The following is a 27,129-nucleotide window of genomic DNA, read 5'->3' on the forward strand; positions in this document are numbered from 1 at the left end:
CAACCCCCTGTTCCTCCCCGACTGCCCCGACCCCTATCCACACCCCCACCCCTTGACGACCACCCTTGAACTCCCCTGCTCTCTATCCAACCCCCCTCCCCTGCTCCCTGTCCCCTTACCATGCTGCCTGGAGCATCGGTAGCTGGCAGCGCTACAGCCGCCCCGCCCAACTGGAGCCAGGCCACACCACCACCGCCACCATGCAGCACAGAGCACCGGGTCACGCCAGGCTCTGTAGCTGCGCTGCCCCAGGAGCTCACAGCCCCGCCGCCCAGATCATTGTGCTGGTGGCGGAGCGAGTGAGCTGAGGCTGCGGGGGAGGGGGGACAGCAAGGGAGGGGCCAGGGGCTAGCCTCCCGGGCCAGGAGCTTGGGGGCCGGGCAGGACGGTCCCGCGGGCCGGATGTGGCCCGCGGGCTGTAGTTTGCCCACCGCTGCTTTATAGTGATAGAGTCAAGGAGTTCAATCTAGTAAGCCTAATGAAGGGGAAGGTTAAGGGGTGATTTCATCACAGTCTATAAGTACCTACATGGGGAACAAATATTTAATAACAGGTTCTTCAATTTAGCAGAGAAAGTTAAAATACGATTCAGTGGATGGAAGTTGAAGCTAGACAAATACAGACTGGAAATAAGGCATGCATTTTTAACCGTGAGAGTAATTAACCCTTGGAACAACGTACAAAGGGTCATGGTGGTTTCTCCATCAATGGCAATTTTAAAATCAAGATTAGATGTTTTTCTAAAAGATCTGCTCTAGGAATTATTTTGGGGAAGTTCTATGGCCCACAGGAGATCAGACTAAATGGTCACAACGGTCCCTGCTGGTCTAGGAATCTACTAAATGTTTGTGCAAACTCCCTTCAGATATTTTTGAGCTGTGGTCATAACAAAACAAACAACTTGCATTATCACATTAGAAATGTTGTCCCTGGGTAATTCAATAATGCTTGAATGGATTTTGTTCAAACTTGAGTTGTTTTATGGAAACTGGTTTAGCAATTCTGAAGCTATGAGTGCTAAAAGCATTTTCAAGTGTGCACAATAAAGCTTTTTCTGATTTTTTGTTTGAGCTAAATCTTAGAACCATGAAGGTGTGCATGAGTATTAGATTTTTAGCTAATATGGTCATGTGCCTTGTTTAGCTAATAGCAGAACGCAGAGCAGTCTGGTGAGAATAAATATATTAAGGAGTGCTTGGTGCTCAGATGCCATGGTAATATGGGCTGTACTTAGGTGTTTGCGTGTACAGCACATGTACACAATTGCATGCTCAAATATATATTTGTGTGCCCGAACACCCATATGCACACAATACCTGTTTTTGTGGGTATGCAAATGTAACCCTCTAATGAGTGTGTGTTACAGGTCCCGCTCTCTGCCTGATCCCAGAGTATCTGAGTGTTACAGCCCCAGCTAGACAGCGTTGGCTCTTTAGGTCAAAGTGTAGTAGCTTACGCTGTTAGCTCTGGAGATCCCTGGAGTGTTAACCAAGATGGTGGCTGTCACATAAATGTTTTGCAAGCACAACTTGGACACCTATGTTTAATAATATGGCTCCAAATCTTCCAAAGGTGCTTCATGGAATGAAACTATTACAAAGGAAAATTTGTGGTCCTAAACAAGCTGACAGTGTCCCATTAAAAAAATTAACAGAGAGAAAAGCAGGGAAGAAATATGTAGGAAAAACCAGTTCATATAAATGGCACTTGAGTTGAAGAGGGAAGCAGCTTTGTAGGCAAACAAAGCAAGAAAGAAAATCTCTCACATTAAAAATTGTTGTTACATAATGGCAAGGAAGGAAAATATCTAAATATATGCAGCAGAAAGCATAGGAAGAAGAAAGAAGATTGCTCAAAAGAAGTTTTTGTGGTGCCTCCATTTGAAAAGAGGATTATAGGGAAAACGTTTGGGCGGAGAAGTAAAGATGCAATGAAGTGTTTGAAAGCAAAAGAGATAGGACGTTTGGATTATTTCCAGGTCTGAAATTTATTCATCTTTCAAAAGTGGAGAGCCAAGACTAGATTAATTAAAACGTTCTATGGACCACCCAATTGTAAGGAAGAACAGGATGAATAGCTGATAGTGGAAATAAAAAGGATTTGTGGGGAAATTAATAGCAATGAGAGACCTTTCTACCCAGACATAAACTGTGATAGATTTAATGGAAAAGACAAATTGAGCAGTAGATTTATGAACATTGTACTTGTTCGTGCAGCCTATAAATCAAGCCATAAAGATAACTCTTGATTTAGCTCAGAGAAACCCAGATATTATGACAAAAGATATAAATGTTGCAAACCATACATGTAAAAGTGCTGTGACCAGATTTATAATCAGGTTTAAACTGTGATGGTTTTGGATGACTAATATAAACTCTGGGTAGAAACCAATCCAATAATGGAATGGGAGGGAAGGATATTAAGAGGGAAATTACATTTCATGAGTAGGTTAAAGTCACTTCTGTGCAGAGAGCCAGCACAAAGCCCATGCACTTAAGTGGTCAAAATTGGACTTCAGTGGGACTTAAGCAATGGATAGGCCTTTTGCTGGCCCTCTGAGTACGGTGAACTTCATATTGATGATAAATGCATTAAGGGCCAGAATCACTTGTGGAGTTACACTGGCATGCGCCAGAGTAGACCCTTACAGGGGTCCCATCATTGGAAACTCTGCCAAGGAAGAGACCAGAGCAGTGCAAAAGAACTACAGTCTGAGTTTCACTGTGTTGGAAGAGGTTGGAGGGGCCAGCAGGGTCCCAAAAGTAGACAGTGCTACCTAAGCAAAATGCATAAAAAGCTCTCGTAAACACCACTGCCATTCCCTTGAGGTGAATCTCCCACGTGATGCAGTGGGCCTAGCTAGTGAAGGGAAGGGAAGTGTATTTTACACTTCCCTGCATGAGCACTAGTGAGAGTAGAGAGAGAAATCAATGTGGATACAGAGAGGAATGCAAAGATCAATCTAAGAGAATAAAAAGGCCTTTGAGTGGCTTATAACATGAGCTACTAGGGACAATGGGAAAATGTGCTGGATGGACCTATAGAGGTGTAAAAAATAAACAGGAGAGGTGAGTGAAGTAAAGACATGGCTTACAACACTGCATACAAATGACAAGAAAGGCAGAGCAGAGCATGAAGAATGCACAAGAATTAAAGAAAACTGCTTTTCAATTATATAAGGAACCCAAGGTTATTAAATCCTCTAAAATACTTAATATAGTGTCAGGAGTGATACCTGTTGGGTTAAGCAGATCTCTGAATTTTCAGATTAGCTTCTAAATGATGTGATCTTTACCCATTGAAATCAATAGAAATTAGGTTCCTCATTCATAGAAAAGTCACCTTGTTACAGGATGAAATGCTGTAGAGATACAGAAGCATGACAATGTTCTAATCTTATTGATTCTTAAAGGACCCAATTCTCATTGACACTAAGGCCTGGTCTACACTAGGGGAGGGTTGGGGGGGTGCGAGCTAAGTCGGTCTAAGTTACGCAACTTCAGTTACGAAAATAGCGTAGCTGAAGTCGACGTACTTAGAGCTACTTACCGCGGTGTCTTCACTGCAGTAGGTCGACTGCTGCCACTCCCCCGTCGACTCTGCCTACGCTTCTCACTCCAGGGGAGTACCAGAGTCGACAAGAGATCGCTCGGCGGTCGATTTATCGTGTCTTCACTAGACGTGATAAATCAACCCCTGCTGGATCGATCGCTCCGAGGTAAGTGTAGACATGCCCTAAGCCTTTTATACCAGTGGTTCTCAACCAGGCATATGCGTACCCCTGGGAGTACGCAGAGGTCTTCCAGGGGGTACATCAACTTATCTAGATATTTGCCTAGTTTTACAGCAGGTTACACAAAAAGCACTAGTGAAGTCAGTACAAACTGAAATTTCATACAGACATTGACTTGTTTATACTGCTCTATATACTATATATATAGTAACATAACTTGTGCATATGAACTGTATTAGACATTCATTTTATGTCATTTACTGATGTGTGCAAGCATGTTAATGAGGTTGAAGTTGTTATGGTGTGTATGTGGTTGCGTTGTATAAATTGATAGATTTTTAAAATGAGGAGCTGGAAGTAGCAGTAGTGGCAAAATTGTAAGAAATTGAAAATAACTGAAAAAAACCCATCAGTTCTGCGAGGAATATATTGCTTTTGGATTCACATCTTCAATAGCTTCATGTTTTCTTTGAGGAGAAACTCTATCAAATAACAGTATGAAGCCAGCACATTTGCAACAACATGTGAAGACAAAACACGCTGTGCATGCGGGTAAACCAGTAGAATGTTTTCAAAGAAAGCTCTGAGTTCCAGACTTGCCAGCTTAAAATGAAAAAAGCTTCAACTATTTCTACAAGAGCACTCAGAGCTTCATATGCTGTCTCCCTTCTTGTAGCAAAATCAAAGAAGTGTACACAGTTGCAGGAGATCTGATTCTGCCTGCCACTGTGGCACTTGCAGAAAACATACTTCATAAAAAAAAGCAGCTCATATGCTCAAGAAAGTACCCTTATCAAATGACACCGTGTATTGCAGAATTGAAGAAATGGCTGAGGATATCGTCTCTCAACTTGTAGAGAAATTTAAAATGGCAAAAACTTTTGCCCTTCAGCTTGATGAGTCCATGGATATTAGTGGAGAAGCTCAACTGATTGTGTATGTTTGATACCCTGAAACCACTGATACCAACGAGCACATGCCGTTTTGCAGAAGTATAAAGGCAAACTCAACTGCAGAGGACATTTTTAAACGAATTAACTTTTTTTTTCTGAACACAATTTGAGTTGGAATTTATGCAAATTCGTCTCCACTGATGGGGCCAGTGCAATGACCGGGAGATGAACGGACCTGTAGTTAGGATCAGGAAAGAGTCTTTCCTTGCAGTGGGTGCACTGTATCATACACAGAGAGGCGCTTGCTTCAAAAAAGATGAGTTCTGAACTTCAAGAAGTTTTAAATGAGTCTGGCAACTTAATCAAGTCCAGGCCACTCAATGCTCACCTGTTTTGCATTCTTTGTGAAGAGATGGGGTCAGAACATCAGCAACTGTTGCTTCACACAGGTTCACTGGCTTTCAAGAGGGGAGTACTTGACAGATTGTTTGAATTACACACAGAAGTTCACACATTCTTTCTGATTATTCATCCCTTCTTATCCCTGTGTTTGACAATACTGTGTGGTTAGTTCAACTTGCCTACCTCACAGATATATTTAGCAAGCTGAATGATCTAACTTTGTCCATGTAAGGCCATGACACTAATGTTCTGAATCTCTATGATAAAGTGAATGCTTTTATCAAGAAAATTGAATTTTGGAAGTCCAAATGTGGAGACAAAGACTTCCCCTGTTTTCCACTGCTTCACGTATATGTCACTGATATCTGCACAGGGGAAATTGAGCAGAGCAAACTTAAAGAAATAATAGATCATTTAGCCCATGTGATGGGGCGCCTGCCCGACACTGGGATCTAAGGAGTTAATAGAGCCCTAAGGAGGCTGCGCAGGAGGCAGCCAATCAGAAAAGGGCTGAAGGGAGCAGCCAATCAGAGCAAGCAGGCCCATATAAAAAGGGAGCTGCAGGGCAGAGGAAGGAAGTTCTCTGCTGGGAGCCCAGGGAGGAAGGACTGTGTCTCTGGAGGGCTGAGAGAACTGCCAGCACATTGGACAGAACAGTGCTGCTAGCAAGGACCGGGGGAGCGAGCGACACATCCTGGCTGGCTGCTGGGGTTTGCAGGCAGAGGCCGTGAGGCAAGGGCAAAGAGGATGCTGGGGCCATGAGGAACTGACCAGACAATTCGCTGCAGTAGTCACTAAGAGAAGTGGCTGAACAGTGGACTGCAGGTCCCCCGGAAGGGGGAGGAGCACAGTGTGTGGCACAGCCTGAGGGCTGTGTCACTGAAGAGGATGCTGCAGTCCTTGGAGAGACATGGGTCCTATAGCAAGAGTGATAGTGGTGAGGCACTACCCAAAGAAGGCGTATTACCATGCAGAGCTAATTCCCCAGACAACCAGCAGGAGGCACCACAGTGGTGAGTAAATCCCGTTACAGCCCACTTGACATCTGAATTCAAGTCATATTTCCCCAACACTCAACACAACTCAGCTCAACTTGACTGGGTAAGAAACCCATTCATTTTGCCAGATGTTAGCAGCAGTAAACTCTCTGCTGGTCAGCAAGAAAATCTTCTTGAGCTGTCTTCAGAGCATGGCCTGCAAATGAAATGTAATGTCTCCACACTAACCCACTTCTGGTGTTTAGTACAGAAATTACACTGACCTTGGGAACCAAGCTTTGGATGATCTGTGACTTTTTGGGTCAAAATATCTTTGTGAAGTCTCATTTTCTGCTATGATTGTGTAGCGGGGTGGGAGAGGGCTGCAGTGGGGGAAAAGCTAGGCTGATTGGGGGAAGCAGCCACAGGTGGGGCCACGCCCCAATCAGACCACAGTGGGCTGAGGCCAGAGACTGACACACTCTCTCTAGCAGCCTTGAGAGAGAAGGACCTGGCTGTCTGGGAATCTGAGAAGGGTATCTAGGGTGGAGCAGTGCTGGGGAAGGACAGAGGGAGCTGGGGAGCTCCAGCCTAGCAAAGCCCCAGGCTGCAGGCTGAGTTAAAGGCCCTCAAAATGGTACTAGGGCTCCAGAGGGACAGCCCAGGAATAGGCAGAGGCAGCTGGTCCAACCCCCCTTGCCGATGATGAGTGGTTTACAAACTGCCGTCCGCCCCAGGGAGTGGGGGCTAGATGATGACTGGCAGTAACCACTGAGGCAAGATGGGGATAGTGGGTTGGGGGTTCCCCTAGGAGGGGAGACCCAGAGCGAGGGGGTACTGTGGTGGGGAGAACCCCTGGGCAAAGGGCACCAGGGTCTGGGAGGGACACGGAGCCAGCGGCAGGCGAGACCCCGGCCTGCAGAGGGCGCTCTGGGCTGGAAAGAGTTAATTCCCTGGATGACCAGCAGGAGGCCCATGCCGGTGAGTCTCACCCCGCCACAGACGGCCATCAAGACACAGAGTAAGAATAGACTCAATGTGAAGAAAAACTTAATTGTTGCTGTGACTTCACTGCCTCCCAGAACGTCAAGGCTCACAAGTGAAAAACAGTCTTAAGTACAATATTTATATTCCAATCAATTTATTTGATGATATGGTAAAAATGAGAAACTAAGCAGTTTTTCAGTAATAGTGTGCTGTGACACTTGTATTTTTATGTCTGATTTTATAAGCAAGTAGTTTTTAAGTGAGGTGAAACTTGGGAGTACTCAAGACAAATCAGACTCCTGAAAGGAATACAGTAGTCTGGAAAGGTGGAGAACCTTTATATGCTTCACGAATGGTGTGGAATGGAATGGAATGCTAACTGTATCATACTGTTCAGCCACAAGGTGGTGGAATACCCTTAGATAAATCAAGAACTAAAGCAAAATCTTGCTTGACAAAATCCACGTGGGACAGAAATGTTGGGGGTTTGGCTGTATTTGTCCCAGTCAACAGTCTTAAGTAAGGGACTTGTTCCTTTAGCTATTGATATAGCTATTCATGAATGCTTCTGTCCTCCTGTAAGTTTCAGGCATTTTGTATTCCAGTTATACTGATTCCTGTACCTTTTTCATTTTTCCTTTTGTCAGGCAAGCTGGAGGTGCAAAAAATGTAGTTGGGCTTTTATGACACTAAGCACCCCTCTGTTCATTCCCGATACGCTATTGTAATAATCTTTGTACAAAATATGCCTTGTACGGTATCATTCGAAAACTAATCATTACCTGGTCATTAATATTCTTGCATGATGTATGTATGCAGAGGCTATTAAAAGTTATGGATATATGCTGGAATTATGACTAAAGTCTGTTTAAACTAGGGAAATCAGAGGGTGTTGGTAAACAGGTTACTTTAGACCAGGGGCAGCTCTATGTATTTTGCCGCCCCAAGCACGGCAGTGAGGCAGGCTTCAGCGGCGTGCCTGCGGGAGGTCCGCTGGTAATGCGGATTCGGCGGCATGCCTGCGGGAGGTCCACCAGTCCCGCACCTTCGGCATACCTGCTGCCAAATTGCCGCCGAAGCCACGGGACCGGCGGACCTCCCGCAGGCATGCCGCCAAAGGCAGCCTGACTGCCGCCCTCACGGTGACCGGCAGGCCGCTCCCTGCGGCTTGCCGGTCCAGGCACGCGCTTGGTGCGCTGGTGCCTGGAGCCGCCCCTGCTTTAGACAAAGGAATGTGTATTTGATTTGCTGACCTGCTGGATCTTCCCACAAAGACAAAGAAGGTCCATTTTTACATATTAGGTAAGCACAGCTGTTAAGCTAACAAGTGGAGGAAGAAAAAGCATAGAGCTTCCTTCACCACCAGACTCCACGTTGCCTTCCTCACTGCTTGAATAAACTTTACTTTGAGAGAGAACCTTCAGAAGAATCAATTTCAAATGTTTATTGGTCTATAAAGGCAGGGGAGCTGAACCTCAAGTGATAACCAATTGAATCAACTGTATATGATTTTACTGTACTATGAGAGCGAGGTCTTTTCTGAAAGCTAATACACACTGGTGATTAATATCACTGTGAAATGTATGTATTAACATTACATGAGGAAATATGGATACTTAATGATATTATCTTTTGAAGTCTCTGGCAAAACAGGTTCCACCCTGGACAGGGGAAAAGGCAGCTATTACCTGTCTGCTATGTAAATTAAGCATGGTGGAATCAAAACAATGGAAGCTTCCTTTACATACAGGGGGATAGCAGGACCACAGGAAGGGGAAAACAGCATGAGATCATCTTGTCTCTTGAAACAAGTTCACTGAACTTTGGAAGCTATAAGCAAGGACAGAAGCCATCTTTGGCATCCATCACTAGGCAGACATAAGGGAATAGAGCTCTTGCAAGCTGAGAAAGATGAATCCTTCACCAAAGGAGGGGCTAAAGTCTCTGGAAACTAAATATAGGTGAGAAACCTGCTTAGGCAAAGATTGTACCTTGCTAGAGTTAGCTTTAGACTTTTAAATGGGTGTTCTCACTTTTATTTTACTTGTAACCGTTTCTAACTGTATTCCTTTTACCTGGCATCACTTAACCTATGTCCTATTGTTAACAAATTTGTTTTATGTTCTTAGTTGGCTTACAGTAAGTGCTGTGTTTAAATGGGAGGGGGTATTCACCCCAGTTAGGTTAATAAGTTGATATGCTTTTGTCTCTTTAGAGGAACAAACGACCCCTATTATTTCTCTGAACTGTCCAGGAGAGGGCTGGACATTGCAGATTACACAGTTTTGGAAAAATTCAGGACTGGGATTGTGTTGGGGTTACATTGCTGATTGTAACCAAGGCTGGTGGAAGCCAGTATGGGTCTACGGGGCTATATACAGGCTGCTGAGGCCACAGCTGCTGAACCACAGATGTCTAGCACGCAGACACTCAGGGTGTAACCTGCATGCTTGTTGCCAACTGTTAGTATCCCAGGCAGGGAGTTACAGTTCAGAGTTACAGGGGAAGAGATCACACAACCCCTCACTGGTCTGGATTACCCCCTGAAACCCTCTCACAACTTTATCTCATATTCACTAGGTAGACAATGCAAACATGTATAGAGATCCTTTACCAGACTGTTCTACAAGGGAAGAATGGGACTGATGCCAGATACAGAAATAAATATACCTTGGAGAAAAAGAAAAATTCTGAACTCAGAACATATAATAAAGAAATCAGAGCAATTGAATTTTGGTAAAATAAGGAACTTCAAGACAGATATTTTATAATCTCACTGGAAGCAGTGAAAATACATGAGGATTAGTCAAAAGCTATTAGTGGACCAACATTTAGGAAGGGATCTAATAAAGATTTTGAATTCTACAGGTTGCTAGGTCTATCCTATTAAATTGGTTGAGTCCAAATAGCTTTCCTCAGATGAAAACGTGCTGTAAAATTGTAAGGCTAAAGGAAAGAATAATTCAGCTCAGCATGTATTTCAGAGCTATTCGTTATACAGAGCCTTAGCAGTGCATTTCACTTTACAAAACAAGTAGAGATGCAGTTTCTACCCTCCAGAGTTAGATGTACATATAAAGGTAAAAAACAGCATGGCAAGAATTCTACATGAGAGGAAGGTGCAAGATGAGATGGCTAAAATGTTGGCACGTCTCTAGTACAAAGTTTCTTCCAAATAGATTTTTAAATGGTACTAGAAATACTCTCAGAGAGGCTAAGGGTCATTGATCTAACAGAATGCTTCCTGAAGCTTCATGAAACAGCAGTAATATGAGAAGCTGACTAGCCAACTGGGCTTAAGTTCCACTTTCTCACAAGTTATACACATTCATGGCCCTGTTTATGCAGGGAGCTGCACAATGAGACTCAGTAACATCCAAGCTGATGTATACATTTCATTTGGGATTTCTAGTTTGTATGCAAAATAGTTGTTAGCTTGCTCTCTCAAATATGGTTGATAATAATAGTAATAAATAAAAATACTTGGCACTTATATATATATATATATATATATGGCACTTCTTATTCATAGCTTTCCAAGCACTTTACAAAGGCAGATAAGGACTATCCTTATTCAATAGATGGGAAACTGAGGCACATAACAACAGAGCGACTTGCCTGCCATCGCATAGGCAGTTAGTGGCAAAGCTAGGAACAGAACTGAGATCTCTTGGCTCTCATTCCTGTGCCCTGTCTTGAAACATCCTGGAGAATCTCAGAGAACTAACAGAGGGAGCAACTGTATGTGGAAAAGGAAGATGAACATGAAAAAATACTTATGAAAAGGAAATAAAAATTGTCCCCTTAAAAAAAGACAGAGCCATTACCTTCCCGAAGCAAGAGGGCCTGTTCCACTTTGCTGTTGGAGGCTGCCAGATCAAGGGCACATTTGAATTCAGCATTTCTGCGTGTCAAGCTAGCGCCATAATCCGTTAACAAGTTGACTGCTTCTGCGCTGGATTTCCTAACTGCAGCATGGAGTGGAGTGTCTAATCGTTTACCCAAGTCAACACTGGCTCCTTAAAAGAACACACACAGAGATAAGAATAGACCAGGGTTAGCATTAGGAGGAAGCAGGGAAACACATCACTGGCTGAGTCTAAGATTTCTACCACACACTTTGGCTTCCATCATTAGCATCAATAAATGAAGTGCACCTGATGGCACACAGGACTTTTCTTCTCTTGATTATAGCAGTGCTCAATATCTAGAAGTCACATGGCTACTATATTAGCCTCAAGAGTAGCAGTAAGATGAGGATGGAGAATCAACAGGAGTTGAGCCAATGCTGAACTTTTTGACTATCAAACGAGTGGGTGTTTAAAATCTAAAGTTGCTTCCATCTGATTAATTCAAATGGCCAGAAAAGCATGTTTGTAACATTTAATTAAAATAACTTTGGAAGGTCCAGGAGTAAAATGCTTATCCTGGGCTGACAGTAGCACCCAAATTGGGCAGAGCCTTAGCTGGTGTCAATCAGCATAGCTGCATTGGCTAAAACAAGCCAGACCACCGAGGTGCTGCCCTGCTGTGTGTGGGATCTTCATGATCACTAAAGGGATTATTCTTTTGAGTGGTTGGTTAGCTGATCTGCTCCCTCTGCATGTGGTGAGCAGTGGATGAGTGAATGCTTAGCATGCTTGGCTATTTATTTTATAATAATCAAAAGGAGTTGATGCAGGTCACAGGGCAAACAATATACCAAGACAGTTCTTTGTAACTTCTCTCATCATCATCTTCGAATGATAGAATCCCCTTTTTTATCCCAATCTCAAAATTCTTGGTCCTCCAAGGAGTCATGAGGAATTAAATGCTAATATCAGGAGCGGGGAGGGATTAAGGAGAAACAATAGGTGGTGGCTTCAAATATGTTCAGCTTCCCCTCCTCTGCCCCCAGAGCACCTAGTTCGAGAAGCTTCTTGACACAGTCTGTCCTCTGATACATGCAGGCCACATAAAGGGGTGTTCCGTGCTGTGAATCTTCTAGGTCAATGTCAACGTCATTGGCTATAAGAATTTCCATACACTCCCTGTGACCTGGATAACACAGAAGAGAGGTCATCTCACCTCAGTTCCTCTCTGCAGGATGCCCGACAAACACATACTATATACATAACATTAGAATAGAATACACAGAACTCTATATAGAATAGTATGGATTAAACCAAACACACATTTATCCCTATGGCCCAGATACTTTAGATGCAGATGAATTTCCCACAATTATTTAGGGAGGAAAAACAAAGCCAGATCTATTTATAGTTAGCTGTACTCAAAGCCTTAAAATTACCTCTCTTTACTGCTTCATGAATAGGTGAAGCAAGGTGATTCTCTAGCTGTGGCATGGCTCCAAATTCAAGCAGCATGTTCACACAAGCTGCACTGCCACTACAGCAGGCATTAAAGAGAGGAGTGATCCCATCAACAGTGACTGCATTGACCTGAAACAGCAAGACAGACAGACAATAATCTGTTTTAAAAGGGACGCACTTCCATTGGAAACCACCCACATCTCAACACTAAATACAGCTTAAGAAGAAGACACTGATTTTATTTAATGTCAGAGCCCATATTAGTCACCAAATTCAGAGTGACACGCTCTAGGAGAGACCATTACCTATCAAGTGCCACCCTGCTTCCCAGGGCGGCAGCAGCAACAGAACTCTGACACTGAAAATTGTACAAGCTCCTACGTAGAGCTGGCTGGAAAATAGGGATTTTTCCCATGGAAAATTTAGACTTTTCATTTAATCCCCCGAAATCGTTTTCAGACATGCAACCCCAACACAGTTGCAGTTTTCTGACCAAATCAAAATCTTGGAAGGAAAGCAAATACTTTGTGAACATTTTTATTTAGTCAAACAGACCTAGAAGTCACGCAGATTAGTAGATTTCACTATCAGCACTGTTGCATGATTCCCAGTTTGTCACAGAGATAAGTGCAGCTCTGCTGAATAAACTGCCTGGGAGGGACTTGTTGCATAATGTGGATCTAGTCACTAGTGTGCTGTATGATAGTACATGGGGGTCTTCACTACAGTTTGCTACAGAATGGGAATTGGAGATCCCAGCTGTCCTTATGGAATATGATGAACAGTTTTATTGCCCTCCCCTTATAATAGAGCAGCCAGATTCACAATGACCCCTGTTTCCAACTCAGTCTCCTTTCAAGCTCTATTTCTACAGTGGAATTAGGGCTGCCTAAAAATTTTCTGTGGAAGGTTTTTTTTTTTTTAACTAATGGAAAATTAGGGGTTTTTTTACTAAAAAAAAAAAAACAACTTAATAGTCAGGTATGCAGCCCTCTAGGAAAAGCTGTGTCACATTCTATTGCCTTTCTGCGGTGTTGTGATCTTTTTAATTTCCTTCCCGACTGAGCCATTAACTCTGGAACAACCTTCCCAATATTCTTTCCTCTATTACCAGATAAGTGGGTACCCAGTTGAGAGGAGAAGCAGAGGGGCTGCTTCTTTGCTAGTGTTTTTGCTGGCATTTCGATGCCTGATTGGCTGAGTTGGCAGTCCAGTATAAAATGCTACCAATCAATTCCCAGTTATTGGAGCAGCTTCAACAACGTCTACATGAGGAGATTATGCAGCTGCACGAATGGGTGCACAGTTTAGCTTTTTTCCAAGATGCTGAATATATCTGTTTGAACTGCATATATTTTAAAAAGAAAAAGGCCATTTTCCAGCTCTCTTCCAGACTGCCCACCTCCTATTTTGGAAACAGTACAGAATGGGGGTTTGTTTGGCTTCTGGGGAAAGGGAGGGCCTGGCGAAAGATGAGGGCCAGAAGGAACACAAGCACAGTCTTGAAGGGAACAATATATCTGAAGGAAGAGATGTTCATCATCTTGAATTCCTAAGTCCTACCAGACTGGTTCCCCATATGTGGTGCAGGGGGATTTGCCCAACATGGTAAAATGAACTCTAATGTGTTTTGAATGGCACCTCACCCAACTGCAGAGCTCTACACCCAGGGAATGGGCTCAATGGCAGAGCCAGGTCTACAATGGGAAAAATCATCATGCTAGGAAACTTGTTAACTACCATGATGTTAAACATGACTTAGCACTTAATGTAAATGAGGACAAGTCGTTTTTAAACACCTGTTAAAATCATAGACCAGCTAATATGTTTTCATCATGACTGTCCTTGTCCACACTAAGGGCAAAGTCATATGGCAAGTTAAAATGAGTTAGTGAATGCATATCTAACATGATGCTTTCCCCCAGCGTAGAGAAAGCCTTGCTGTGCAGCTCCTACATTTTGATGGGTAGCCAATTCATCTTGCAAAAACACTAGCAAAGCCTCTCCACTGGGTACTGACTTATCTGGTAATAGAGGAAGGAATTCTGGGAAGGTTGTTCCAGAGTAAATGGCTTTCTAGTGAAGGAAATGAAAAAGATCACAGTGCTGAAGAAAGGCAACAGAATGGGACACCGCTTCTTGTGTCCGTGACTATTAATTTATGTAAAGAAAAAGCCACTGACTAACTGAGACTGTATGTAGCAATGAAGAATGGGAAAAGTTGAACAATAAGGATGATTTACTGACAGTGACAGTTGATAGTTCAGATTTATGACTTTCTAGGTGCTAAAAAGATATGTGATCAATACACTTCAATTTTTTTTAAACTGGGTAATTTCAAAAACAACCTGAAACTGAGTAATATGAAGAGCAAGGTTTGTTTTTCCTGTCTAGGGGCTTAAAAGTTAATGTACAGTATAGTTATTCTATAATCATAATTCTTCTCTGCTAATGAATACATCAGTTGTTGGACTCCACTTTTTTGAATTCTTGCCACTCCACATGTAAATTGTTCAGCATAGTAATCAGGGGAACCTGTAAGCAGACCCAATATAATAAATTCCCATATATTTCTTTATATTCCCATATTTCATTTTTAAAGATATTTTTATATTAGGTCCAATGTGGAGAAAAGCTACTCTTTTATTAGACAAAATGTTTCATTTCTTAAGCCCCTTTATGTATAAATCACAAACTATCTCAAAAAACTTGGAGCAATTCCAGTGACCATTCTGGAAAGCAAAGCACAAATCATCATCATAACAGTTAGTTTGGTCTAATTTTCCTAATTTTTTCCCACTGATCACAGTGAAGTTTCACAGAAGAAAAACAAAGAGGAATATGTCTGTGATCAAAACAGCCACGAAGCTGTAAAAAGGTGGGGTCCTTCAGGAAAAAAGCTACCACTACAGAAATGTAAGTAATTTACTATTAGTGAAAGCAAAATATTGTCCCCTTTTGTGGCCAGATGTTCTCTCTCTCTCTCACACACACACACACACACACACACACACACACACACTTGGCCTCGTTTATATGCCCGTACTCACTTGAGTGCCGTTCTCCAGTAAGACTTTCGCACAAGCGACATGGCCACCCAGGCAGGCCTCGTGGAGAGCAGAAACCCGATCTATGGTTACAATGTTCACATTGAATCCCTAGAAATCAGAGCAGAGATGTGAAAAACAAACAAACACCAAGCAATGCAAACATAATTCCTGGAGTTCATTCTAGGCGGGAGTTACATAGCGGTCAAATCTACAGTCCTTGCTCTGGCTAAATTCCTACCGAAGTCAATGAGAGTTGCCCTGGAATACGCATGGCTCAGACAATCACTCTGATACTGCAGCTCTTGCATCCATTGCCACTGGAAGGAATTTAAAGCAAAAGGTAAAGAAACTAAGTGACGCTTATCTGTCTTGCTTCATAATTCATGGTAAATTGCAGGAGAGACACTGTACAACTTTGGCCTCTAGTGACTGAGATTAATTTCCCTATTCCCAGATATGAAAAGGTGCCTGTGATATGTCATAAACTACATTTTTTATCCGCAAAATGAGCACTCTGACCAGGAGTGTGATTTGTTTCCTGAGTCACATGGTACTGTTTCTTCTCCCTGGTTGTTTATCAACCTAATTAAACAGGAGTAAAGAATACTGAATAGCAAATACACTTTATATGTGTTCCATTAACAGCTGTATGAACTGAACCAGCCACGCAAACATTCACAGGGGGAAAAGCAGTGTAAATATGGCTGGATCCAAACATGACTGGGACTTTGTTGTACGTTTTCCAGCCTATAGCTCCATCAAATGACAAGTAAGAATTCAAGCACATGTACATTGGAAATCAGTTCTACTGGAAAATAATTCAAACTCTGACATTCCAAATGCAGCATCTGTAAGTATATCATGCTAGGTTCTAGATGCTTCCCGCCCCGCCACCCTCAAGCAGTTCACAAGATGGTGGTGGTGTTTTTTCTTTGTAGCAGCAAATATTACCCATGGGAATAAATATTTCTGGGCAATTCAGTGCTGCGAAAGTAGCCAGCCACAACCAACTGACACGATGAACATTAAAAACAGTTGCAATACCCTCTAGCTCAACAATTTAAACTAGAAGAAGTGAATATTTTTAAATAAACAATTATCTTAAAATTAAAAGCTTTGCTGGCTCATGTCCATATGAGGGAAACATGTAAGAGAATTAACATGAAGCCCAATATTCCTTTTGCACCTGACGTGACCTTCCTAAGATTCCTCCATTTTATAGCTTTACAGTAGCAGTGCATTCACTGCACAATATATGCCCCCCCCCATAGAAGGAAAGCTGCTGTACAAATCCTTTGTGTGAAGAAAGGAAATGGAGGCAGTGATACAGCAGTACAGCAATATACCGGAGTTGGATATATATGCCTAACACATGAAACACAGTAATCCAGTGAAAGAAAAAATACCTCATCTATTGAAAACTGGAGTAATCCATTTCATCAGTAAACAAATGCTTAAACTAAGAACTAGTAGCCCTGACTTTAGATAATGGTGTCCAGCACTTCCCATTAGAAGAACCAGTTGCTCATAACTTTGCCAAACTTCTTTGAAAATCCAGCCACTTATTTAGGTGCCTCAACAAGAACTGGGTGGGAGCTGAACTCTTGAAAATCTGCCCCTTAGTTTCCCAGCCTTGACGGGTAGGAGTTTTTAAAGCACCTAAGTGATTTAGTTGCACAAGTTCCATTGACTTTCCATGGCACTTGTGGTCCTAGGTCAGTAAGATCATCTTTGAAACCACATCTTAAAATAAAAAGTGTTTGGATTTCTTTTAAAGTAAAGATACCTGTTTCATTTGAGCATAAAGGCGAACAGTATAGGCAGCTTGACAACAGTGAGCAATGCCTATGCTATAGCATGTGCAGCTTTACCCCATAATTCATCTTGCTGCTGTGGATCAACTCCATCCTGCTCCCTTCAATGGTTACTCCCTTGACTTTGGCTTTACCAACTGGGAGTCCAGTCCTGCATTGCTGAAATCAATGGCTTCAAAGCGTGCAGAATCAGACTGTAGATGCAACCATAGATTTTTTTTAAAAGGTAATTCTGTGATTTTAGTTATAACTCTTGTTCTCCTTTCCTTCCATCATCCCTATTCTGTTATAACTTGCAATACCTTAGCTTAGGTTGTAAAGTTCTGCAAATCAGGTACTGTGACTTTTCTATATTCTGCAAAGTACCTAGAACACTTCAAGTACTACAAGTATTATGATGCACCAGGGACTAGGCAATGCGGATCCTGTTCTATTCAGGTTCTGGCACTTCACCCATCTCTGTAGTATTTGAGTAGCTTCCAATGACGCATCAAGCCATGTGCTTCGCATCAGTCATGGGCTGTTCTTTCTCCATTCCTCCCCCCAGGAAGAAAATTGTGTTTGTTTTAAATTTGAAGTTGGAGGGTTGGTAAAGAATGATCAAGAACTAAGAGCAATGTAGAAGTTCCCATTTGGGCTGGAGCCTGGGCTCTGGGACCTTCTCCCCTTGCAGGCTTTCAGAGCTTGAGCTCCTGCCTGAGCCCAGACATCCACACTATTTGCAGCCCTTCAGCCTGTGCCTCGCAGGTCTGAGTCCACTGACCCAAGCTCGGAGACTTAGCACCACAGGTTTTTCTCTGCAGCGTAGACATACCCTTAAATCCCGGTTATAGCAAACACTGAGAGACACAAAAGAGGCTAATAGCAAGCAAAGGCCAGTTGATCAATCTCTGTTAACTGCCCAATTTGTCTCTTACAGGGTCTTATCTCAGTAGCATAGGACAGTGACCCTAACCTGTGGCTCACGTTGACTGAGTTTATGTCCCATCTTTTTCTGGAATCACCAAGGCTTGTTAGCCTAAGTGACTTCAGCGAATGTTTACGACTGTTCTAAATTAACTCAGGATCTCATGGCCACCACAACAGCAAATAGCAATGGGACTATTAGTTTCAGGCTCAGTGTATGGATGGAAAAACTCTGGATCTCATTTTTGGGTCAGCATTGGTTACTGAGGGATGTGAGGATGACACATTTATTATGGCCAGACCATTTCCTCTTTCAGACTGGTAACAGAGCTAACTTTTGATCCCACCTGAGAGAGTGGACCCATTTCTGCTTTTCAAGATTAATGGAACTTGGGTTTCAGAGTTCTCTTTCTCAAGAAAGAAAGAAAGACGATTGTAAAAATGGTGGGCTGACTGGGAAACAAAATGGCAGATGAAATTCGATATTGATAAATGCAAAGTAATTCACATTGGAAAACATAATTCCAACTATACATATAAAATGATGAGGTCTAAATTAGCTGTTACCACTCAAGAAAGAGATCTTGGAGTCATTGTGGATAGTTCTCTGAAAACATCCACTCAATGTGCAGCGGCAGTCAAAAAAGAAAACAGAACGATGGGAATCATTAGGAAAGGGATAGATAATAAGACAGAAAATATCATACTGCCTCTATATAAATCCATGATATGCCCACATCTTGAATACTGCATGCAGATGTGGTCGCACCGTCTCAGAAAAGATATATTGGAATTGGAAAAGGTACAGAAAAGGGCAACAAAAATTATTAGGAATATGGAACGGCTTCCATCGGAGGAGAGATTAATAAGACTGGGACTTTTCGGCTTAGAAAAGAGATGACTAAGGGGGGATATGATAGATGTCTATGAAATCATGCCTGGTGTGGAGAAAGTAAATAAGAGTGTTATTTACTCCTTCTTATAACACAAGAACTGGGGGCCACCAAATGAAATTAATAGGCAGCAGGTTTAAAACAAACAAAAGGAAGTATTCCTTCACACAATGCACAGTCAATCTGTGGAACTCTTTGCCAGAGGATGTTGTGAAGGCCAAGACTATAACAGGGTTCAAAAAAGAACTCAATAAGTTCCTGGAGGATAGGTCCATCAGTGGCTATTAGCAAGGATAGGCAGGGATGGTGTCCCTTGCCTCTGTTTGCCAAAAGCTGGGAATGGGCGACAGGGGATGGATCACTTGATGATTACCTGTTCTGTTTATTCCCCCTGGGGCACCTGGCACTGGCCACTGTCAGAAGACAGGATACTGGGTTAGATGGACCTTTGGTCTGACCCAATATGGCTGCTTTTATGGGCTGTTCTATGGAGTAGTCTGTAGTAAATTAAGGCCATCTTTTGTCCTTGACAGTTGGTACAGTGGCCCCTGAGCATCCCCTATTTTCTACTTTCCATAGAAATCACAGAGAGATATCTTGTAACATATCAGAGGCCTGAAATACATTAGCTCACAGGCAGGATCTGGCTTCCTAAAAGTATTTATATGACAAATTCCGATTCCTCAGAATTCAACCATTCATTGAAAGAAAAGTTTTGAGACTTTATGACAGTGAAAAAACCCTTCCAAATATGAATTGAGTGTAACTGATGCAGAGTTATCTTCCTAAATCTATAGACATCCTGAAAGAACAGCTCTAAGCAAGGTGAACTCCTTCAGCAAAACCGAGAGCTAAGTCTAAGCCTTATGGTGAGAATTTACAAAATAGTTTTTCAAATAACTTAAGCTTGCAATTTGTACAGTCACCACAAGAGAGTATCTGTGCATATATGCATACAAATTGAACAAATGCATGTAAATGATCAAACAAAAGACAGAAAAAGCAATGACCCTGAAGGCATCTTGCATCATTTTTCTCAGTGCGTGATGCTGAATGAAATTACTTTAGTTAAGGTATTAAGAGTTTAGTTACTGCATCATGGTCATGTTTTACCCTTCATCTTTGTAAATACCACTATTGTTTTGTTGTGGATCGATGGTGGGATATGGCCCTAACTTTGTTGCCCTGACCCATAAACCATAATTCAAAATGTCTTATGGCCCTTCTCACAGAAAGAGTTGGACAACCCTCTGATAAATAAAGACTGAAGAGAGGAATCTTGAGCAGCAGTGGCTGATGTCACACTTTGGCAATGTCTACACTTTGAGCAAGGGGTGATTCCCAGCTTGTGTAGACATTCTCATGCTAGCTTGATGCGAGATAGTGCAAGTATAAACAGTATAGCCACAGTAGCACAGGCAGAGTACATATCCATGGGGTTCGAGCTGGTTTGAATTTGGCTCAGCTAAGCCAGGCCACCGCTACCACTTCCCATGCTACACTGCTATTTATACAAAGACTAGTTCTTTTCAAACTACCATGAGTATGTGGTAGTGAGCAGGGAATCACAGCACCTGGAATGTAGACACAGCCTTTGACTCTGATAGATCATAATACAAAGAATTTTTGAAACCTACTGCTATGCAGAAAAAGAAAAATTTCTCTTCTTCCACTACAACATCCACTAAGTCCCAAAGACCAGCACAATTAATCTAAGTCATGACCAAGACAGTGAACACTGGCTGCCTTTGCTAAAAGATTTTAAATGTTTCCCACTGCTTGGAATCCTACATCTGTGTTATGACAAAATAGACTGCGCTTGGACTCAATGGACCATCTCCTTGGTAGCAGATCATTTTCAGGAAGGAAGAACCAATGTGGTATCCTTCCAGGTTGCATTCTGGCTAATTGTTCTCCTAGAGTTTCTAATTATAATCTGCTCCTTTGACCTTATGCACTAGCCCCTTCCTCCTCTTGTTCTCCTCGATCCTTCTTTCCTCCCCACTTTCATCCCTTTAGATCTGTGGCTTCAGTGGGTGTGGAGGGCATACAGCACCTCACAGGACTGGGCCCCCACCTTGTAAGCTTCTCTGCGGCAGGGAACACATCTGGCTCTGTTTTATAAGGCAACGTGCACATTTGCAGCCTTACAGAAGTGTAATACCTGATCATTAATACCTGAGAAATAATATTGGTATCTTTATGTTCAAATCCTATGAAGCCCGTTTGTATTGTTTGCCTTTGAAAAGGAACCAAAAGATCATGTTTGCTTATTATAATTCAGTGTGATCTGTGGCCTTTGTTTTGAGTTTATCCCCAACATTTAATATGACGAAATGTGTCCAGTATATCTTTTTATTTAGAACCCTAACTCTATGTCTTTGAGCGTCCACTGTAATCTATGACATCATTCGTGGATAAGATCTAACCAAAAAAATCCTGAGGCCTAACCTTTTATTTATTTATTTTTGGTTTCTTACCTGCGCAATCAATGTTTTCAAAGATAGCAGGCGCCCTTGGAATGCAGCTTCATGAAGAGGCGATCGATCTGCCCATGAACCTAAAACAGCCCAAGAGTTCATTCAAAGGCATTGCAAAGGCACAGAGACACCAAGATACAAACAGTTCCAAAAAAATCGCAAGAGAAATTATTACACACATCCCCCCCTTGTCTGCTTGGGAGGACTGATCAAGCTGTGTCAGTGTGTAAAATGTACCCTTGGCCTGAAACCAACAAAGTGAGATTGCCTACGAAAATTCATTTCAGTGGGAACTGCTGCACACCCAGCTTTTCTGAAAATTAGGCCACTTATTTAGAACGTAAGTAAAGCCTTATCGGAGGGATCTTTAAAAACACCTAAGTGAGTTAGGAGTACAATGTCATTGAGACTCTCTGGGACAATTTTCAAAATCCCGCACCTTTTTGTTTGTTTGTTTGTTTGTTTTTAAGTTATCCTGGCCACAGGCTTTACTGGGTAACTTACATTTTGTAACAAATTGCTCTGTGGGGTTTTTTTCCACTTAGTTATGAGATGTATTGCATGCAAACACTGGCTTAGCTTTGGACATGTCCATCAAGCCAATTCTAATATGTCCCCAGCAATTTTTTTCTCTTAAAGTAATACATCTAATAGGTACTATAAATGTGTCTACCTTTCCCTCTTATGCACATTAGCGGATAATAGTATTTTTTTTCTCTTCCTCACTTGATGATTTCAGAGGAACATGAAAAAATACAGTCTGCCAGGTGCTTGATTCCTGCTTTTCTACATCATTTTGAACAGTTTAACTCCAACAAACTCCACAATGCTGGCTAGTTTGTCTTAGTTTGTCTGTGTGTCTATTTTTGGACCCACTGCAATAGAGCTGCTACCAACAGATTTATACATATTCAGCCCAACAGATCATTAAGACAGTTATTTAGCTAGAGTGATTCAGGCAGAGAGAATTTACTAGCCATAGTTTAGCACCTAAAACCAAACTGCCTCACAATTAGAGCTGGCAGAAATCTCAGATTTGTGGGAAATTTGGGCATTTTGAAATTTGGTTTCAGTCCAATTCTCACCAAAAACAATTTTTTTCCATATTTCCCAATCTAGTCCCTGCCTGCCCACCCAGAGCTGTCTCTCATCTCATCCGCTCTGCATTTCAATCAGGTAGCTTCCCCCTCCATGCTGCCTGAGCCCAGCAGAAGGCCCCGAAGGGTATGTCTACACTGCAATTAGACACCTGTGGCTGGCCTGTGCCAGCTGACTCAGGCTTGCAGGGCTCCCGCTAAGCGGCTATATTGCAGTGTAGACGTTGAGCTTGGGCTGCAGCCTGAGCTCTGGGACCCTCCCACCTCACAGGGTCCTAGAGCTCGGGCTCCAGCCTGAGCCCAAATGTCTACAGTGCAATTAAACAGCCCCTCAGCCTGAGCCCTTTGAGCCCAAGTCAGCTGGCACAAGCCAGCCATAGATTTTTAATTGCAAAGTAGACATACCCATTGAGCACAGAAGAGACAAGCTCCCTACCCTCAGTTTCAGTCATCAGTCCCAACCGAGTCTGCAGCAGCATAGGGCTATAATTGCAGGGAAAGTCCTGCTTAACTCTGGCCTGGAGCATACCCAGGGCACACAGAATCTTTGCAGTTTTTTAACTACCAGTAATAAGCTCTAGCAAGTCTTCTGAGCATATAAGAACTGTGATTTTTCAAAGGCTACAACAGGCCAAATTTGGGCAGATATTCACAGGAATGGCAAAAAGATACAAAGGACCATCCTGCCAGATTGCAAGTCCTTGCTCTAAAGTGTGGGAGCACTAGTTCTTCTCAAATAAAAGGCCACCCGAATTTTTGAACGCAGGAGGAACAATGGATTTTTCCCTAGCCTTGTTCTGAGAAAATGCTGAAACATTTTGGCTGAAAGTTATATATGTATATATACACATATTCTATTCAGCCTGAGGCAGACACCTGACATGGAAAATTTCAGTCTGAACAGTTAAAACTTTGGCAAAGTTATATAATGGGAAGCATCCAGCAACCTTAATAATAGACGGTGCTTCCACCCCCACCTCTAATTAACCTCACACACACACACACTGTGCCGCATATACAAACATTTCACACACATATATGCTGTATGTATATATTTACACACTTCATGTTGCATAAAGCAGGCACACTTCTCACCATGAGAATGCACACACATATTTCCATGCCAACTACAGCAACATACCTCCCTGAAACATGTGGCAAATGTAGTTCCCATAAGGGGCATCTCTTAACTCCCCGGTTACCAAAGGCATGTCTGAAATTTCATGTCCTTTCTAAATTTCTACAGATAATTTAAGCCACTCTGCTGCTGCTTCTCTCCACATTGCTTTACTTTAGGCTGTGACACTGCATCTGTAATCCAATCTAGTGTTCAGGCAACAACATCACATGACCTTGTGTTTTGAAAGATTATCCTTGATGGATAGTTGCAAATGGCAACTTGCAGATAAAAATATGTTGTAGTCCTGGTAACCTTGTATGCACTTAGATAAAGAATCTGTATACGGGGGGAGGGGGAGCCAATGATCAAATATTTCACTAAATTTAAATTAAGGCATATGTAATAAGTGCTTTGTCAATAAATTAACAGCACTCTTTTCTAATAAACTGTAAGATAATTCTAACACATTGCAGAGATGGGGATAAATAACTATTTATTCTGCTTTATACGAGCTTGGTAAGAAGTTGCTGTAGCTTCACTTTGGCCCAGATTCTGATACTCTTACAATGAGCTGTCATCTTACACTGCAAATAGTTCCACTCGCTTCCATAGGACCACTCACAGAGTAAGGCACTATACATCGTGAATCAGAGTCTAGCCCCTAGTAAGAATGATGTCACTAAATCGTGTGTCTTTATGATTTAATTAGGAAATCAATTACTGGTTAGCAGTTATTTTTAAAGCCCTTACACGCTCTAATTAGAAGTGTTACTTTTGTGTTAATTCCTATCAATGCACTATTGTGGCAAATGTGTTTTAAGTCTGGAGAAAAACTACTTGGAAAGAAACAAATAGGAAAATGATTCTTTGGAGGCCCATTACGTATAGTCATTTCCATACTTTTGGTTGCACAGGAATTTTAGCTATGCTTTTTTTTATGGTCTGGTTCAAAAGAACAGGGATGCCAGACTTAGATCCAGTCAGGCATTAATTACACCCTTCCTGGTATCTTCCTTCAAAAAACCCACAGTCTACACCTCTTCCTTAAATGCTCTCTGGTTGTAAACTAGGATACATAGTAAAACCCCTTGTCACTCACACAGTTGACTCTGACACATGCTTTGCTTTCCAAAGCAAATGTCTTTATTTCCTTTATTATTATTCTGTACTTACTATACTTAAACAAGTGTTGTTCACAGTCAAGCTGTCTAACTGTTAGAGAGTCTCATATTTTGCACACCTAGAACATGCCAACCCACATTGCTTTTGCAAAGACTTCAGAAGTGGAATGCACTTGTGGCCAGAACAAAACATCCATTTTACACATTTATCAATCGCCTCCTCATCCTATAGCAACACAATGATTAAAATCTAATTTCTCAAGGCATAAAACATTTTACCTGGTGCTATTCCATAGATCTCTTCTGCTATCCTGGCAGCCTCTTTTCTGTTGCCTTTAACAATATAGAAGTGGGTCAGCAGAGCCAAAGAAATCTTAATTAAAAGCTTGAAGCAAAATAAAGCAAAGATTGCAAAATAGATGTTGTTAAAAGCATGGAGTATAGAATTGCCCTCCATTTTGGCTTGCTCTTTGTAGTTTCCCAGGTCTGCTAAGTTTCACCAGGCTATAATTGGTATCATATGACATCTATTTTCAACCCTCCAGCACTTGCTGTTTCTCAGTTACCAAAAATACATTCCATTTTTATTCTGGGGCAGCCACTGATGTTGAATAACAATGCTGGGTATTAAATCATTTCATGGTTTTATTGGGCTGTAATTATATGTCAAGTACTGACATTTTTCCATTTCTGGGTGACAGAAAACACTATGTGAATATTCACTGTAACTACCATAACACACACTGAAGAAAGTGAAACAATGTTTTTCATAATGTATAGGTGTAATATTTGAAAATTAGAGATGTTATCTCTCTGCGTTTGGGTTAACTTTTCTTTTCCTGAGAGGCACGTGGCTCCTATACAGACCAAAGCACTTTGGCAGCACAATCCTCCCATTATTTAAGTTCCTCTTAAAAACCACATCTCCCAGAAGTCCAAGAAATGAGTTTATGATGCAAAAACCCAAAGCCATTAAGCCAACCAACCCTCCCCTTCACGATGTCCCAGTGCTTTCCAATTTATGTGTCTGTGGTAGGGTCCAATCCTGCAAAGGGATCTGCATGGGCAGGCAGGACTTTATGCTGGCTCAAAGTCCCAATCAATCTCCTTGGGGGTAGGGGAATATGTGTGTGTGTACTCTACATCCCCACACACTTTGTCAGCACTAAACAAATAAATAACATCTGGGGGCAGGGAATAGTCTAGAAACGAGAAAGGAACCATCTCACTCCTTCTTGCAAGTCCACCTGCAGCCCAAATGCAGAGAAAGACTGTAGCCTTCAGTGAACTTTGACCTCAAGGGTCATACCAGCTGTGGAGAAAGACCTCTTTTCTTAAAGATACCTCATAGTTGGACATGTGGAACAAAATATTATAATGAATTATTTCCCGGACAACTTCAAGTGCAATTATTTGGTTTCCCTCTTGTCCTCCCAACCCTCCAGCATTCCAACTATCCCCATGTCACTCTTCAGCACCTCAGTCTCTCAGCTACGATTGAAACAAATACAGGTACTTGCCCATTGGTGTTCAGATCCCAGTGACTAGCACCTTGTACAGTGACTGCTTAGACAGACTGATAAAAGGGGAGGAGAAAAGAAAAACTGTTTGGTGAAAGAAAAAGCACAATTCACATGAATCAGTCTGTCACCTTTCAAGCTAACTGTGATACTGTAAAGAAGTTTAATATGCGCCACATTTTAATAAGAAAGGAAGTGTTTATGCACACCACTTGCTTTCCCACTCACAAGTGCATAACTATTGCAATTGTTCACCTGGATAAGTAGAATAATGGATTTTTAGCTGATTTAATGCAGTTTAGCAAATGAAAATAAGGGGAAGAACCAGTATCATGTGACCAGCCAGCTCTCCACAGACCAGTGTCTGAGAACTGCTGCAACAAAGAAAAGAAACAATTACTTACTGTAACTGTGGTTCTTCGAGATGTGATGCAGATGTGTATTCCACTTAGGTAGGTGCACACCCAGCGCACCGGCGCCAGAGAATTTTCCTAGCAATACCTGTAGAGGGGCGGCACCCACGCCTCCTGGCCATAACCCCTCCCCAGGCTATATGAGATGGCACTGCCTCAACGGCCCTCAGTTCCTTCACACCAAACACCCAGTCAGAGACCGAATTCTGATGTAGAAGGGACAGAAGGTGGGTCAGTGTGCCACTGCACCCCATATTCTTCATAACTGTATGATTGTGATATGATTATAACATAATTATGATGCATCTAGTATAAGATGCAACAGAGGGTTCTGTGGCACCTTTAAAACTAACAGAAGTACTGGGAGCATAAGCTTTCGTGGGTAAGAACCTCACTTCTTCAGATGCAAGA

The 27,129-nt window shown here is 42.1% G+C and overlaps 1 protein-coding gene across 2 annotated transcripts in view; it reads right to left on the minus strand.

The window, feature by feature from the left end:
* Window positions 1–25,242, minus strand: part of LOC113406151 (ankyrin repeat and SOCS box protein 11-like) — a 27,982-nt gene extending 2,740 nt beyond the window's left edge. The window contains exons 1-6 of one of the 2 annotated variants that reach the window (XM_026649115.1): window positions 25,065–25,242; window positions 21,448–21,527; window positions 15,355–15,411; window positions 12,283–12,433; window positions 11,895–12,029; window positions 10,820–11,011 (exon numbers count right to left, since the gene is read on the minus strand). In XM_026649115.1, coding sequence (XP_026504900.1) covers window positions 10,820–11,011; window positions 11,895–12,029; window positions 12,283–12,433; window positions 15,355–15,411; window positions 21,448–21,527; window positions 25,065–25,242 — 793 coding nt within the window. Of the gene's footprint in view, window positions 1–10,819; window positions 11,012–11,894; window positions 12,030–12,282; window positions 12,434–15,354; window positions 15,463–21,447; window positions 21,528–25,064 lie in introns of both variants that reach the window. The other variant, XM_026649110.1, reaches the window with a different exon arrangement.
* Between the last annotated feature and the right edge of the window lie 1,887 nt (window positions 25,243–27,129).

The sequence above is a fragment of the Terrapene carolina genome, unplaced genomic scaffold, assembly GCF_002925995.2.
Source record: "Terrapene carolina triunguis isolate 2854851 unplaced genomic scaffold, T_m_triunguis-2.0 Scaffold23, whole genome shotgun sequence".
NCBI classification, from domain to species: Eukaryota; Metazoa; Chordata; order Testudines; family Emydidae; genus Terrapene; species Terrapene triunguis.